The sequence below is a fragment of the Leishmania infantum genome, chromosome 26, assembly GCF_000002875.2.
Source record: "Leishmania infantum JPCM5 genome chromosome 26".
Taxonomy (NCBI): Eukaryota; Euglenozoa; class Kinetoplastea; order Trypanosomatida; family Trypanosomatidae; genus Leishmania; species Leishmania infantum.
The window spans coordinates 338,872-355,126 of record NC_009410.2 but is presented as its reverse complement, the minus strand read 5'-3'; the positions used below and the strand labels follow the sequence as shown (position 1 = coordinate 355,126).

The window sequence follows — 16,255 nt, the reverse complement described above, 5'->3', positions numbered from 1 at the left end:
CGCAGCACTGGCACTACTTTGTTTTTCCGTCTCGCTCGTTTCTTCTCCCTGTCGGTCTTGCTCCTTGGCCAGCGCGCCGTTGCGCTTCCAACTTGCATTGAACCTTCTTGCTGCCCCTTCGGGGGGCCTGATATGGCGCCTGGGGTGTCCGTGTGGATGCCACCACGAGGACTTCATGAGTGTCACTGCCGGGTGCACCATCGCTAATCCCTCAGTGTCGATGGCGCGCATCCTCACGCATCGGGTCGGCAGATTGCCCCTCGGCGCCTTGCATCACTTCTGCTGGCTCCATCCCTACGTGCGAGCCTGTGCGTATGCCATCACCACTCCGCCTACCCTCACCCCCAACTCCTGTGCATCGCGTGGTGCCGGCACCCGTCGCACTTTTTTGGTGACGGCAGCCACTGTATGTGCTCAACTTCTCAGAGCCCCATCGCGGTAGCCGTGCACCGCTGGTACGCCTCCAGCACCCGTCGTGTCAGCTTGCTGTATCGCTGCACGCGCATCGCCTCACTCAGTACCTCTTGCTGGTGAATTAGCCAGGCACGCCTTGCCTCTGCGCCACCGGCGCACGGAGACTGCGACATCAGTGGCTCTGCCTTGTACAGGACGGCAAACTAGTCTTCCTCGTCCTCGTCGTCGGCGTTGATGGGGTGGTGCGGGCGGTCGTCTTGCGTTAGCAGCTGGCTGGGCGGCGGCACGGCTGGCTCCTCAACATGCACAGTGGGATTTTCTTTGCCGCGTTTTGGCAGCTTCACCGCCGCCGCCGTCTCACCGCTCCAGCTCGCTGGAGTGCCGCTGTCCGTATCCGCCCCCTGCGAACGATACCTTGCCAAGAGACTCCTCAGTGGCACCTGAAAACTCTGCGCCGCCGCGAACTCTCCTCCGTCATTATCGACACCTTGGCGCTCCAGCACGCTCCGGGTCGCGCGCGGTTCGGTCGCGAAAGACGGCAGCGCTATGGGCGGAGAGGAGAGTCCGAAGCTGCCCAGCCATGCCAAGTGAGCAGGCCCGTCAGAACCGCGCACAGTTACATCCTCGGCGGCACCGCCTGTTGCGCTGGAAGCGACAGCAGCACTTACCCGCTGCACCGAGGGCAGATCAGGGAGACACGACCACTCCACGGGCGGGAAACTGACAAGGTCCGAGCAAAACGGGGCGGCGGTCGAAAGCTGAAGAGTTGAGTCGCCGGTCCCCGGAGTTCGAACCGCAGCGCCGACGGAAGAAGACAGCATTGCTGCCTGCGGCTTGCCGTTCGTGCTTCGCCATTCGGAGGTTGCATCCGCTCTGGCGCCGGTCGCTGACGCAGCGCGCCTCAGCAGCGTTGGCAGCACTGACGAGACATCCACCGGCGCCAACCAATCCTCCGGTGAGTGCGACGACCACCCGGGCCACGCCAGGGTGCCGACAGCCTCGCTGGCCGCCGTGCGACCACCGGTCAGAGAACCCTCATCAGCACTATCGCTGGCACCGGGCGTCTGCATTGCTCCTGCCGCCGAAGCAGGCGGGGCGCTACTCATCATGGTGATCAACCGCTGAAGCGACCGAGCCCACGGCTCCACATGGATGTTTTCTGCCGGGAACCGGGTCATTCGCACCTCTGCCTTGCCGCTCCTCGCGCCGCCGCCGGCCGCGGTCAGCATGTCACGTGAGTTGCTCAGCAGAGCGGCCACACCACCAGGGGGGTCTCGCTCCAGCTGGAGCTGATAGACGTTGCCGAGGGTGTCACCCACAATCCACCGCGAGGATGGTACCAGTGCTGATACTCCGCTGCCACTGGCGCGCTGCACGCTGCAGTTCAGCAAGCCGGAGACAACGGTGACGCTGTTGGTACAATAAAAGCAGCCGATAAAGACGTCACTGGCGCCACCAATGCGCGACCGCGCAGGGGTTTCGTCCATCTCGATACCAGCTGGAGGCGCACGGCGAGAGTGCGGCGCTAGAGGAGGCGTCGCCGCTAGCCACACCCGTGTCGAGCCGTCAGTGCAGCCTGCGAGCAGCGCCACTCTCTCCATCGCTGTTGCGGCCGCGTCCAAGGGAAGTGACGCGGCGCTGGCGTCAAGCGACGTTCCCAGCTCGTGCGGCAGCGTGCACAGCTCAACGCTTGTTGCACGAGGCGCGGCCGTAACGCGGTGAAGTGCGGCACCGCTGGTGCCGCCCTCGGCCCCGTCCATTTCTGCTGCGGCTGCCTGGCTGGCGATGGAGCCAGTGAAGCTCAGTCGTCGGCACAGTGTAATGCTGGTCCTGGGAAGAATGTTGGTGTTCAGGTGGTGCGAGGCGGCCGTTGGCGGCCTCGCTCCAGAGCCAGTGAACGGCGTTGTCGGTAAGCCCAGAGTGTCAATGTGTTTTCCATGATCATGCGGCACTTGCACGCGAAGGAGGAAAACTTCGCCTTGACTGGTGGTGACGGCGACCGCAAACCAGCGCAGCGCCACTGCCGTCGCCGCCGATGGTGCCGGTGGCGCAACTGCGACAGCTGAGCTGGAAGACGTGAAGTACTCGTCGTCGCGCAGGAGGTCGCCGAGGTCCACCTCAAACTCCTCTGTCGCCGTGGCCTCTACGGCTTCTGGAGGCGCTACTTTGCCCTCTACGTTCGTTCCATCACCGCTGGCCCCCCGCTCCGGCGCCCCAACAGCCATTCCTTTTTTCGGCATTGTACCGCTGGCACTTTTCAGCACCGAGGCACTGCCAGGGAGGCGCGACGGTACGCGCACAGTAAGACACCCGCTTAAGGCGCTCTCATGCCCGTTGCTAGAGAGCAGGAACAGCTGTCGCTGTGCCACAACGAGGGCAAGCCTGCCGTGCTCTCCATCGAGCGCATCTGCCAACACTGCAGCAGACGCATCTGTCGCGTCGCCCGGCAGGGAGAGATGCGGGTTCTGCGCGTTGAGCCACACCACGCTCGTGATTTCCTCTGCGTCCGCCGCATTTGCCCAGTGCAGTTGATGCCGATGCAGGTGCAGCCGAAAGCTGCTGCACAGCTCGACCTCTGTCGCACGACAGCGAGACAGCAGGCGCTGAAGCTTTCGGGCGCGCCGATCGAGTGCCTGCCGACAACGCCGCGGAGCCTCGAAGGTCACTGCTTGCGGTGCGGGCGTCGCACTTGCAGCGACGGGGGCACCACCCCGGCCACGCGCAGTGCAGTCCGTTGTCGGTGGCAGGGGCCGCCACCGTCCCACCTGCGATGCAGCGGGGCCTGCTTCTCGCACGCGTGGCGTTGAATTGGAGGCGGTGGCGGCGCTGCCTGCACGGGGTGCTACCCCACCACCCTCACCTCCACTCTCCACGCGCTCGACCCAGGTGAGGCTCTTGCTTGCCGACGTTGCCATCGCAACGCCAACGTCCTCCGCGGAGCGCTCCAACGTGTCCGCGCTGCTTGCGTAGCTGGCACTGTTGCTTCGCGGGAAGACGCCATCGGCGAGGCCAGTGGCGCAGTAGCTGGCACGGATCTGGTGACGTTGCTGGCGCTGTCGACGGCGTGCCTGGTCAGCTGCCATAACGAGTGAGGCAGCGTCGCCAAGCAGCTTGAAGATGGCCACGTCGCCGTTGGCGCACACGGCTGTCACGAGTGTGCTGCTCTCATCCTCCTTCTCCGTCGGAGGAGACGCGACGATGGCGGCGGTGGCAGCGCTGCTGCGTGTGTGCGTGTGCGCTGGCTGCAGTGGGTTCGCGTGCGGCAATGTCGTCTCTGCGCCCCGGGTTTGCTGGGCGATTCCGCCCTTGCGGACCTCGGCTAGCCCTCGATTGCCGTTCATCGCAGCCGCACTACACCGCTCCACCATGTTCAGCGAGATGACGGGGTACAAGCCATGCTCCGGCACGCGAACGCGAAGCAGCAGGCGCCCCTCCACCTGGTTCAGCCCTGGAGACGACGACCACACGTACACAAGGCCGAATACCACACCAACAACGATTCGAGTGTCGCGCAGTGCGAGACAGATGCGGGTAATACGGCAGTCGTCGTGCCTTAGCGTGAAGGCCGGCTTCAGCGGAAGCGTCGTCTGCACGTTGCCCGCCGCCTTCGAGGAGTCCGAACGCGCTTTCTTTCCCACCGCTTTCGGTCGATCCCATGCGGCGGTGCCAGCATAGTCCCTGCCCATTGCCGCCCCACGTGCCCCCCTGCAGGCGATGTCTTCATCATCGTCGATCTCCTCTGGCACCCGAAACACGATCGCGGTTCCGTCTGCGGAGCCGGTGACGATCAGTTGGCCGTCGCGCGACGACGCCACCGCCGTCACCGCCGTGCAGTGCGCGGCGATCAGACGGCGCCTCGACATGGCCGTCTGCGTCTTGAAGCCGCCGCTGCCGCTGCTGTCCACTCGCCATGCCTGCAACGTACGATCCTCGCCAGCGGTGAGCAACCACGCTGGAGGCGCTTGCAGGGCATCGGCGCCACCAGCGACGTCCTCGCCGTGGCCTGCGCGCGGTGGACGGAAGCACAAGCCGGTGACAGCGCCATGGTGACCGTTGAAGGTGGCAAAGACCGATCCCGTGATGCCGGTGTGCGTCAAGCGCACAACGCCGTGCTCGTCGGCCGACGCCATGCACCGGCCGTCCAACGATGCGGTGAGCCGCGTAACCGGCGCGGAGTGCAGCGATGTCCACCGCGCCACCACCGCCGCAGAGGCGTGGTCCACCACGACCACGGTGCCATTGTGGCAGCCAACAACGCAGGTGACGGCGAGCGAGTTCGAAAAAGAAAGCGCGCGCACCGATGAGCCCAACGCAAACTCCGTCGACTGAAATGTGACCTGCCGACGCTCTGGACCGCGTCGGGTACGCCAGACCACCTTGGCACGGCGTGACCGCCGACTCGTGAGGCGGGTCTGATTCGTTGGCTCGCATGGGACCTTCATCTCTGGCGTAATCACAGGCGATGGTGTGCGTAGTTCACGGGTGTCGTGCAGCACAAGAACGCCATCCCAGCTGCCGCTGGCGAAGATGTCGCCAGAGCGATGGAAGGCAACCGCTGCGACAGGGGTGTGGTGTTGCCGCTCCGTGTGGAACGGCGTGAGCGATGCCTGGAGCGGCGTCTGCCTACTGCGGATGCCGTTGCTCGACCCAGGGGTACCCCGCCGCATCACAGCTGGCCCAGCGCCACCACCGCCAACGCACAGCTCGCCGTTACCCTTCTCCTCCCTCGTCCTTTGGTGCAGCCGCTCTTGCTGGTGCCGCGCTGCAGAGCCGGCCGGGTGCTTGGGCATGCGCAGGGCCAACGCGGCCTGGACCTCGCTACACAGCCTCGGCGTGGCCTCTGCAGTGCCGACGCCCCAGAGCATGACAAACGAGTCGTGGCTGCAAGAGCACAGCACCAACGGCTCCAGCGGATGGCACACAAGCCCGCTGATGGCTCGAAGGTGGCCAGTGCCGCGTTGCAGCAGAGAGTTGTCTTCAAGGCTCCACACGTACAAGAGGCCGCGAGCACACCCCGAAACAAGTAGCTGTGCCACCCCAGTAGGCGCTGCCAGGGTAGCCGATGCGCCTGTGCCGTTGGTGCCTGCTGTTGGACCGCCGGCAGTGCGAGTGGTCACGTACAGCACAGAGGTGACGGCGGACTCATGCCGCAGCATCGATGCCACACGACGCCGTCCCACAACGCCGGCACCGCCTGCGCTCTCCGTTTCCTTTGGCGTCAGTTGTGACTGCTGCAGCTGCTGTTGCTCGCCCTCGTCCGCTGACATGCGGCGCAGAATGCCGTCATCGCCGCCAACAGCGACCTCCGTCCCATCCGGGCTCATCGCCATGCAGCGTATCGACTGCGTGGAGGCAGTCGTGAGCATCAAGCGACCCTCGCCGCCGTGCTGCCGCGCATTCAGCCAGTGAACCCACATCGTGGAGAGCGCGGAGAAAGTGGGCATGTCGGGGGACCGCGCTGCAGGGCTGTGCGGCACGGCATCCTCAGAGCGCCGACCTTCACCTTGCGGGCCCACCTGCACTTCGCAAGAGGCGGTGCTTTTATTGGTGGTAGTCATTCGATTCAATGCATGCTGCAGGCGCGCTGTCAAGGCTGCATCGTAGGCACTGATGCACATCGCCGACCCGACCGTGTTCCACACGCACTGACGCAGCAGCGCAGGCTGGCGCAGGAGCACGTGATAGTTCTTCTGCAAAATTTCCAGCACGTAGCCGAGACGCTGAATGTCGCTTCGGTAGTGCCGCCACTGAAGCGCCAGTGCACGGTAGCTCGCCAACGGGTGGACGCTGCCGCTGTCCTCTGCGTCCGCGTCGTCCTCTGCATGTAACGCCCCCGTAGAAGTCGGTGCGCCAGGTGCCAAGGACGACGCGGACGTCGTTGCGCTGACGACGGAGGACAGCAACCCGATCAGCTGCGATAGCATGCGGCGACTCACCAGCAGGCATTCCAGAAACGGCAGGTAGCACGCCAATGCGGCCGTCACATCAAGCCGACACGCCTGCACCGACCCTTGCAGCACCCCAAGAAGTTCCCGAGGCGCGTAGCGCTCCGGCACAAAAGTGCGCCGCGTGAGCGGGTTCGCTGCACTGCGCCGGATCGACTCTGTGACGTGGCGCAGGCCAATCTTCACCTCCTGCTCATCGAGGGAGACATCTACGGGTTGGTAGCACAGCTCAGCCAGAAGAACGCGTTCCTGCACGCACTGGTAATCGGACGCAAAGCGGAAAAATCTGCGCGCGACGGCATCGACGAAGGTCGACGACTTGATGAACAGGCGCCCGTGATGCGTGTCAAGGCAGATGCCCCGCAGCAGCGTCACCAGCCGCGACGCCGCGGCGACGTCCGACACGAGGCGGTAAAGGTTGAACTCCAGCACACCACCAACAGGCTGGCGCAACAGCAAAATGCTGAGCACGACGCGGCACGTGGCGGGGTCGAAGCGGGCCTGCAGGTGCTGAAAGAGCTGCTCGTGCAGGGCGGCGCGCGACGCCGGGAGTAAGCGGATGTCCTCGCGAAGCGTGTCGAAGGTGCTGAAGAGGCGAAGGTGCGTGATCGCGGAGATGAGGTAGCTGGGACGGCCGGCGCCGCTCTTGCGCAGCAGATTCTTCAGCTCATCTGCCGTAAAGGACTCCTCCAGGACCTTGCCGTAGTTCGCGAGGTGCAACCGCACCAGCTCGGCCCGCTCACCTTCACTCAAAATGGGCACGGTGAGTACGTGGGCTGGTGGGGTACGCGTGCGCAGCGCGCGGGCCAGCGACGACCGCGGGCACGCGGACACCACAAAGCGGATGTGCTGCGTGGCCAGCGGATGCAAAATCGTTCCCAGAAGACTGACCAACTCTGCCGCCTCGGAGGACTTGTCGAGGCCGTCCAGCACCACCACAAGAGCTGCGTGACCCGCTCCCGCCGCTGCTCGGCCGGCGGCGCTCCGACCGCCATTTGCGCCCCTTCCTCCTCTTGCGGTGGTCGCCGTGCCGGCGTCGCCGCTGGATGTCTCGAAGTGGCGATGAATCGCGGCGTACGCGTGATCCAGCATCAGGAGGAGTTCATCGACGGCGTCCGTGTCGTGCACCGAGACTTCGCCGTACAGCTGGAAGAAGATGCGGAGAGACTTCGCGAGGAACAGAAGCAGGCCACGTACCGAGTCGTCTTCTGCCTGGGTAGAGTAAAATAGGAAGCGCGGCGTTGCTTCCGACGCGGACGCCTTGCGCATCGGCTCGAGAACTAGCGCTGTTAACGCCGCCAGCGCCGACGACTTTCCGTCCCCGTCGCAGCCTTCCAAGAGTAGGATGGAGCTCGTGCCGCCCCCCGGCACACCTGCACGAGCGACGAGCGGCTGACACGGAGTCCCTTCTCCGCTGCTCGCGCTATCCTTGACATGCTGCGCGCGCTGCGGCGGCGGGAGCGGCGAGAAGCCTCGCACCGGACAGCTGTCGTAACCGCTCTCGGATGAGGGGATCGGTGTCACGAACTCTTGGCGCTTGGTGCCGTGCGGCGCGGCACCCCTCTGCCTCTCCGCGCCGGCATCGCTCGGCACGTCGCTCTCGTCTGTGACCCCAAGGATGCCGTTCAATGCGAAGCTGGAGAGCTGCTCCAGGAGTCCACGCGGCGCAGCGTACAAGTCGCTCAGCTTGCGCGCGAACTCGCTCTGTGCCACCACGAGCATCTCGTACATGTCAGGCGCCTCGGCAGTCGTTGCCCCTCTGGTTGCTGATATTGCCGATCTTGCGCTTCTCGCACACCTACGCGCCTCTGCGTTTTTCTCTGGCCCATGAGCGTCCGTCACGCACGCGTCAGCGTGCTGCCGCCGCTGTTTTTCCGCTGCGCTGTCGTCGAGCACCGGATGCACGCCGCATACGCGGCAGATGACCTCTTGCAACTCATGAAACACCTTGCTAGAGAAGTCCGCCATATCGATCGCTACGTCTATCGACGTCAATCTCTTTGGCTCCCCCGACTCGGTGATGCGGGCCTGTACGAGTGCCCCGAGCGAGTCCGCCTCGCTTGTCTTACCGCTGGCAGAAGAGGCGGCTTGGCCAGTGCCGTCACCGAAGCCGTGGCGGCTTCGCACCGCCCACCTACCCAGGCCATCCTCCATCATCGCGCGCGCGCCGCTGCACATGGCGGCAGATCGGGTGGAGCCTCCAGCGAGGAGCGGCGCGCCTCCGCTGCCGGGCCCACTGTTGCTTGGCAGGAGCGTCTTCGCGGGGTTGATGTACGCCGCCTGGTAGGAAACAAGTTTGCATCCGTTCTCTGTGATCCGCTGCTTGAGGCATTCGATCGCCTCGGTAGCGGTGGCTGAGTCGGCCTCATAGACGGCGCGGCACGCCGTGTCTGCTGGGCCGAACGAGGAAAGGAGGTGTGGCGAATCACGAGCGAAGAAGAGCGCCGACCAAGGGGCCTCGTCGCAGCCGACGCGGCGCTTCGTGTTGTAGATGGCGTGGCGCATCTCGAGCTCCGTCACAGACACGTGCGGGTCCGAAAGCTCCCGCATCCAGGCGTAGTCCTCGGCATCCACGTCCTCGTCGACCACGACCTGAAGCGGTGTCGGCGGGCTCGTGCCGTAGCGCGCGCCGATGATGCCGATGAAAAACGGACTGCACCGCGACACCTCGTTAAGGCAGACGGAAGTGGAGAGGTTGCGACTTGTCGCAAGGGCAGGAATGCCCCAGCGCAGATCAACCTCCAGCAAGGTCACCTTCAGACCCGCCTCGGCAGCCCACCGCCGCAGCCGCGGAAAGATGTCGAGCGTGATGGCGTTGCGCTCGTTGTTCATGTCGAGAAACGTGCTGGAGATGAAGAAGCGGCACACGCGGTAGGAAGTGATAAGGCGGCGAACCACCGCCGACGCGGTGGGCGACAGCGGGTGGCTTGCGGGACCCTGCAGGCGGTGCCGAGCCACGGATTTGGTGGCCGCTGTTTTCGTGAGCGTCGTCGTGGCAGCAGCGCATGCAGTGGCAGAGGCAGCAGCAGATGCGGCATCGCCGGCCGCAGACGCCGTGGTGCTGTCGCCGTGCTTGCTCGACGACATGGAGAAGAGCTTCAAGATCGAGATGAACGGCTGTGGGTGGAAGACAGACGACACGTTTTTGCCCTCGGCGGCCAGCCACGCTGGCTCGCTCTCTCGGGCCTCACCGGAACCCCAGTGAGGCGCGGGGTCTACCGCCTCGCCGACGCTGCTCTTCGCGCCGCTGGCGCTGGGCGTTGCCGCTTCAGACTCAGAGAGCGACGGCTTGGCGAGTAGGCGACGTATGCTTGGCAATGCTGTGCGACCCTTCGATGGCGTCTCCGCATCGCCGGTCGACGAGGAGAGGCCAGCGATGCGACTCGTCAGCCACTGTAGTCGCCGATCACTGCTGCGTGAGCTGCAATCCCAGTTCCGTCCTATTGCGGAGACTGCCTTTCCATCACTGTCGAAGAAAGGCAGCGCCACCGCAGGCGCGGTCATCGCTTCCGCCACCAGTGGACGCGCTGTGCTCGGGAGCGAGGAGCTCTGCATGGGAAAAGCCGTGGCGGTGCTGGATTGCGTGGGCGGCTTGAGGTAGTCGTTGAAGGGGAAGGCACCCGGGTCATGCAGTGCTTCTAGCGAGCCGCCGCCGCCACCGATGTGCGACTGATGGCCCTCTCGTAGCGCCGCCAGCACCTTCAGTGCCTTGACGCGCTCCTCCCAGGCCGCTTGACTAGCACGCGCAGAGAGGCGAGACACGTGGTAGGTCTCCGCCGCTCGCTCGATCACCGCGAGCGGGCCGCCGCCGGTCCGCTCCGCCACGAGGCGCAAGATGGAGTCGCTGAACCCGGTGAGAAGGACATCGTTGCGGTGGCCAAAGCGCCGTTCCACCTCTGCCTTCTGAAAGGCAGCTGTGGCACCGCTCTTGGCCGCGGGCTCCGACACCTGCCCTCGCTTCCTGTGCGCCGGCGCGCCCGCAGCTGATGCTGTCACCGGAAAAACCGTAGCCCCTGGAACCTGGCCGACCCCCTCCGCAGCAGGAGGGCTGGAGGCTTTCAAGTTCACGCCGACGTACACCAAGTCGGGGCTGCATGTCCGCCGCAGCCGTGACAGGTATGTCGGCAGGTCACCAAACGCGGGGGCGTTGCGGTTCATGTTGGCGTAGGTGCGATGTACACCCTCGTCAAACACAAGCAGAGATTCGATCCGCATGTTGCGCTCGATGACCTCGTCAAGGAATGCGTACGGAAACTGCGCACCCGTTGCATCCGCGAACATGACGAAGGAAGTTGCGACGCCATCGGGACCGACCTCCTCCCGCTTCCGCTCCAGCAGCGAGGAGCAACGTGCGGTGAGTGAGCTCACGAGGCCCATCAACCCTGGCGCACCTTTTTGTGAGGTCGTGGCGGTCGCCCTGTGGAGAGGGTTGGACATGGCCTCGAAGTCTCCGTCGACTGCACCGTCGTTCTCGAAGTCGTTGCCCCTGCTGCTGCCGCTTTCCGTGTCCCAACTGCTGGGGCTGCCAACGTCCTCGTCATACATCCCCTGCAGCGCGGTCCTCTCCACATCCGGGTCGTTCTCCCGAAATACAACGTACTCGTCGTAGCAGTAGATCAGCACCACACACTGCTCGCAGCTACGCATGAGCATGGCCACCAGCAGCGCTGTTACATCCACCTTGCGCTGGCTCGACGCCGGTGTTGTCGCGGTCCCGCCCACCGCGGACATGGGCTCGAACAAGGCAGATGTGACACAGATAATAACGATGGACGTCCCTTTCATTGGTACCACGTTCAGCCGCGCCGAAGTGTTGATAGCGGCGTCGAGCGCAGCGCAGTACTGCACCACGTACCGGCGCAGATACGAGCGCGGCACCAACGGGCGTTCAAATCTCTTGGCCGCCTCCCTCATCGTCTCGTGAACGGCCCCGGCAGCAAATTTCGATGCGACGGCGGCGCGGCCCCCTCCACCGCCACCACGACCACCATGGCCCCTTTCGGAGACCACCTCTTTTCTGAAGCGGGCCTTTCGAGTCACTGCACGCAGCGCGTCGAGGTGCACCAGCAATGTGTCGATCTGCCGCACAGCCAGATAAGCGCTGTAGAAGCGATAGGGAAGCTGCTGGCTGGCGGCGACTTGCTGCTCATCGACTAATTTCTCCAGCACGCGCTTGTGTGTCGAGGCCGAGCACAGACGTGTGAGTATGTTCCGCAGGTTGCGCAGAAGGGCCATGTACGGCACGGCGTCGGACGAGATCAACGCGTCCCAGACGCGGCCGGTGTTGCCCTCTTTGGACAGCTGAGTCTCCCAAGTCGCTGGCACGGGAAGGTGCATGCGCTGTCCGGCGCGGCGCGCGTCGAAGACGCAAAAGGGCAGCTCCGCATTGTCCTGGTGGCTATCATCTGCGTCCTCGTCCTCGTCCTCGCCCTCACCGCCGCCACCGCCAAGGATAGCACGACCGTAGGTGTGCTTCGCGGAGTGGACGCCTTTTGCCGAGGATGTGGCCCCTGTCTTGAGCGGTGCCGCATTCTTCCATGTGGGATCGGTGAGATGTAGCCGCATGCGTCGGAAGTCATCCTCGTTGGTCGGGTAGCGCTTGCCCAGGAGGCAGCACACAATGTACGCTGGTTCAGTGATGTGCAGCATGCGAATGAGCTGCTTAAAGGTAAAGGTCTGCGGGCGGGCTCGACACGGCAGCGCGGAAGGCCGGGTGCCGGCGGCGCTTGACTCATCTGGGTCAGTCATGCTCGACGTGACCACAGCTACCTCGGCGGCAGCGCGGTCACGTCTGATCTGGCGCCGCTTGGCGCGGTGCTCTGCCGCTTCGTTGTCATACTTGGCCATGGAGAAGACGGAGAACTTCGCGAAGGTGCTCACTAGGGCGCTGCGCAGCGCCGAGGGGATGTAGGAGCGTGTTGGGTCGCGGGCTGCCGCGCCTTGGTGGCGATCACCCCTCGCCTTCGCGCCCATCCTACTGGCTAGCGGGTTTGCACCTTGGGAGCCGACACTGCTGCCGCTGCGTGCTTCGACGGCCGAAGGTTCGGGACTGCGCGTGCCAGTAGAGCTTGTGGAACGCTTTTCAGCACTGGGGGCGGCAGACGCGGTCGCGTGAGCCTCGCGCTCAGTCTTTACCGAGTACGTCAGCGTTCCGGCGTAGTCGTGGGCGGCGTCGCAGTCGTGGAAGTACGCAAAGTTAGCGACCGCCAGCCAATCAGACGGAAGCACGATAATCTTCTCCATGTACGGCTGCAGAAACGGAATGCAGTTCGGCTCTCTGGCACAGAGCGCGACGAGGAAGCTCGGTGAGCGGCGCAGGTGCAGTTCGTGGCGAACGTAGAGGGCCAGTTTTAACACAAACTCGCCATCTTGGCGGGAGATGAGATGCACCAGCTCACGCATCTGTGCCACCGTAGACGCACCGTCGTTCTCTGGCGCCGGCGCTACATCTACCGCATCCTCATCCGCCGTCGGGGAACGTGTGGCGGGAGCCGTGATCACGGGGAGCTTTCCAGGCCGTGCCGCCTCAAAAGGCGGCTCCCTCATCAAGCATGACGACACCAGGTTCACCAGCGCCGCCTTCAGCAGCGTGAGCTCCGCCGCGTTTGTCCTGTAGAAGTACTCCATGGAAGAGGAAGCGAGGGGGAGGGGTACTAGGGAACAGACACGGAGATAAGACGTGGCCGCGGACGCTGCTGCTGCGGCGGCGGCGGCGGCGGCCCCAACTGCTGCTGTGTGTACCCCTCTCCCTATACATATATATATATGTGTATCGGCTCACAAGTCCCGCTTTTCGTAACCCGTGAGTCTCACTCGCGCGCACGTGTGCTGCTGAGTCCCTGTCTCGAAAATTCGACGGAGCCGCGTCCGGAGTGCGCGAGGGAGGCAGAGACTATAGAGGGTCACGTGCCCGCAAGAGATGCAAGGCGAGGGCAGAGAGGCAGCCCCTAGATACCCTTCTGCCGCACTCTCTCGCACGGAGAGGGGGATGAGGGCAACAGGCCAGGGAAGGATGGCAGTCACAGCAGCGGCGGCAGCGGTCGCTGGTCCCAAAATGCTCACACAGATGCGGAGGAGATGATGATGGGCGAGGGAGCGCGAGAGACAAGCGCTACAACAGAGAAACGAAACCAGACACGAGTATGAGCGCTGTACACAAGGTACGTAGAGGGTGGAGGTGTATGTGTGTGTGTGTGCCTGCGCGGTGTGTCTGTCGAGGAGAGAGGAAACGGCGAGCGGTGAGGCAGCGAGATTGTGGCACCCAACGTATAAACACAAGAGAGAAAGACCGACGAGAGAAAAGGAAAAACACTTGAAACGATCCACGGAGGCCTCTGAGTAGCACATGAAAGCAATAAGTATACGAAGATGCAGCAGGAAGTCGGCGAGAACGATAAGTGAGGTGGGTGGGTGCGGGATGCGCGTGTGTGTGAAGGGAGCAGAAGATGAGCAAGGGCAGTTGAAGGCACCAAGACAAAGGGAGGCAGCTGGTGGTGAGCGGTGAGTGCAGGGACGAGAGAAGGGTGGCTGCGGGGCAGTGACGGAGAAAGGACAATGAAGTACTGTCGGCGTTGGCGTCCAGAGGGGCAAGGACACACGCACCGCTCACACCCAATTTGCTTGTGCGTGCGAGCTCCCTCTTCGCTTGCCTTCCAAACGGAGAACAAAAACGGTCGCGTTACTCTTTGCCGTCCGTCTCACCTGCGTGCATGTCTGCTGTTGCTGGTGTGTATGTGTGTGGGTGTGTGGGTTCGCCTTCGTTGCAGTGGTGGGGAGCGGCAAGAAGAGAAACGAGGAGCGTCAAGTGCGTTGAATGGCCGCCTCCTGGCCCCTACCCCACACTCCACGCAGTGTGTGCGTCCTGTAAGTGTATGTGCCGCTAGAGAGAGGAGCGGCTGATGAGCCAGAGAAACGAAAACTTCGACACAAAGGTTTTTGTGTCGCAGAAACGGGAAGGAGAGGGATGGGGAGGAGTTGCGAAGAGTTCAGGAAATGGGCGGGCACAAGAGAGGTGGAGGGTGCAAGTAGGGAGGGGGGTAGGGCTCATGGCGAGAGAGAGGCACGCGCCTCATCCCATTTCTTTGCATCGACACGAGATCAACTTTCCAGTCCTGAGGTGACAGGGAACGCCAGCAGCAGACTTCACCATGAACTCGAACGCGGTGGGTGCCGGCCCGGAGTTTACCGGCTTCGCACCAACGCCCCCTATCACGCACAGCACTTCTCAGTATCTGGGTGACGGCACTGCTTCACGCTGTGCGCAGATCGGAAAGGTGGAGAGAAGAGCGGCGCACATACACACACACACACATCAGCGGCACTGCGGCGCTTCTTCGTGGATACCTGGCCCTCCACTGTCGAGGAGCGTTCTCGTCATCCGACCACTATGCACGCTGTAGCGTGGTCCCTTCGTCCACGTTGATATTTGCCTTTCCTTCTGTGTGGCGGGGGGACGGAAAGTCGTCCTTAAAATCACGCGAACACGTACGAGATGCAAGCACGCAAGATACGCATTCACGCAGTGAGAGAACGAGACACACACGTCTGCCCGATCCTTCTTCGCCTCCGCCTCCATTATCCCTCGTCAACGCTCATGTAGCCGCTCTTGACGCTGCTCCTCCGCTTCCCGGCTCGCCCCGCTTTCGCTCAATGGAGATCCGTAATCGGGCGTGTTGCCACGCGAATCTGCGCACGAGGCACAGGGGGGTGAGGACAGGCAGGAGGAGATGCAAGGAGAGTTAGTCAGGGTGTGGAGGAGGGCGAAGCGGCCGCGCGTGCAGGTAGAACCGTCTCGACACACCAACGGGGAGGGCCAGAGATTACGCCATAGTAAAAGGGGGAGGGGGAGGGCGAGTTGAGGGCGCGGGCAAAAGACGAAGAGACGGGTGGGGCACAAGTACGAAAAGGGTGTGTGTTGCATGTGCGTGTGTGTGTGTGCATCACATTTCCTAACTACAAAACAGAAACAAGTAATCCGAACTATCACAGGGAGCACCTCTCGCGCATAAAGACGAATGCACAAGCACGGATACGGGAGCTTGAGGGGGATGTGAAGTGGATGCGGAGAAGATACGTGACGGCTTCGACTTGTGTCTAACAGCGGTAGGCGCACGACAAAGAGAGGAGGAGGGGTGTGTGGTCAGCGCTGAAACACTCGGAGGTGCATAAGCCGCCGTGGCTCTCACAGACAAGACATCCTCACGCGTGCGGCCGACGTCTGCCGCCCTGTCCTCGCGTCCTCCGCTGCACTTCTTGAGATGCGCACAGAGAGAGAGAGCGGCACACACATGCGCAGGCACGCACGATAGCGTCGCGTTGCCGCTGCCAAATGAAAAAAAATCGATCACTAAAAGCCTCCCGCCTTATCTCATCCCATTTCTTGCACGCGCGGCTTTGTGGTGGCGCAACCGGCGTGGCAGTCTTGGTAACTGCTGCCAGCGCCGCTGTCTTGACACTCGCAGTATTCTTCCTGTCCTCCGCTTAAATCGCCTTGGTGACCTTCGTCTGCTCGAAGCCCTGAGGCAGATAACCGGCCTCCTCGGTGTTCCAGTCTACATGGCGCGGCGGGTTGCCATCGCCGTAGCGCATGATCACAAAGCCCTTCCAGCAGAACATCCATAGAAAGAGGTACAGCGTCGGGGCGGAGATGTAATACTCGCGGCCCAGTTCGACGGCGCGGTTCATCATCCACTTCAGATCGATAAAGCGCAGCATGACGAGGCCGCCGTTGTAGGCGCCGAAGAAGCCCTTCGTGGCCGAGGATGGCGGGATGTCCTCCAGTTTGGGCGGATGGTAGAGCTCGCCGCCGCTGAGGCGCACCGGCGTGCGTCGGAAGAGAGAAGCTTGAGTGCGGCGCAGCATGACGGCAAATCGCCCTTGCAATGTCAAGAAAGTCG

The 16,255-nt window shown here is 63.3% G+C and overlaps 2 protein-coding genes across 2 annotated transcripts; both read right to left on the bottom strand.

Moving 5' to 3' along the window:
• Nucleotides 1–617: 617 nt before the first annotated feature.
• LINJ_26_1090 (conserved hypothetical protein) lies at nucleotides 618–12,986 on the bottom strand (the record flags this gene model as incomplete). Its single annotated transcript, XM_001470414.2, has 1 exon — nucleotides 618–12,986. One exon carries the CDS (start codon nucleotides 12,984–12,986, stop codon nucleotides 618–620), a length of 12,369 nt encoding a protein of 4,122 aa, XP_001470451.2.
• Nucleotides 12,987–15,839: 2,853 nt separating this feature from the next.
• LINJ_26_1080 (conserved hypothetical protein) lies at nucleotides 15,840–16,220 on the bottom strand (the record flags this gene model as incomplete). The annotated part of the gene is made up of 1 exon (XM_001470413.1): nucleotides 15,840–16,220. One exon carries the CDS (start codon nucleotides 16,218–16,220, stop codon nucleotides 15,840–15,842), a length of 381 nt encoding a protein of 126 aa, XP_001470450.1.
• Between the last annotated feature and the right edge of the window lie 35 nt (nucleotides 16,221–16,255).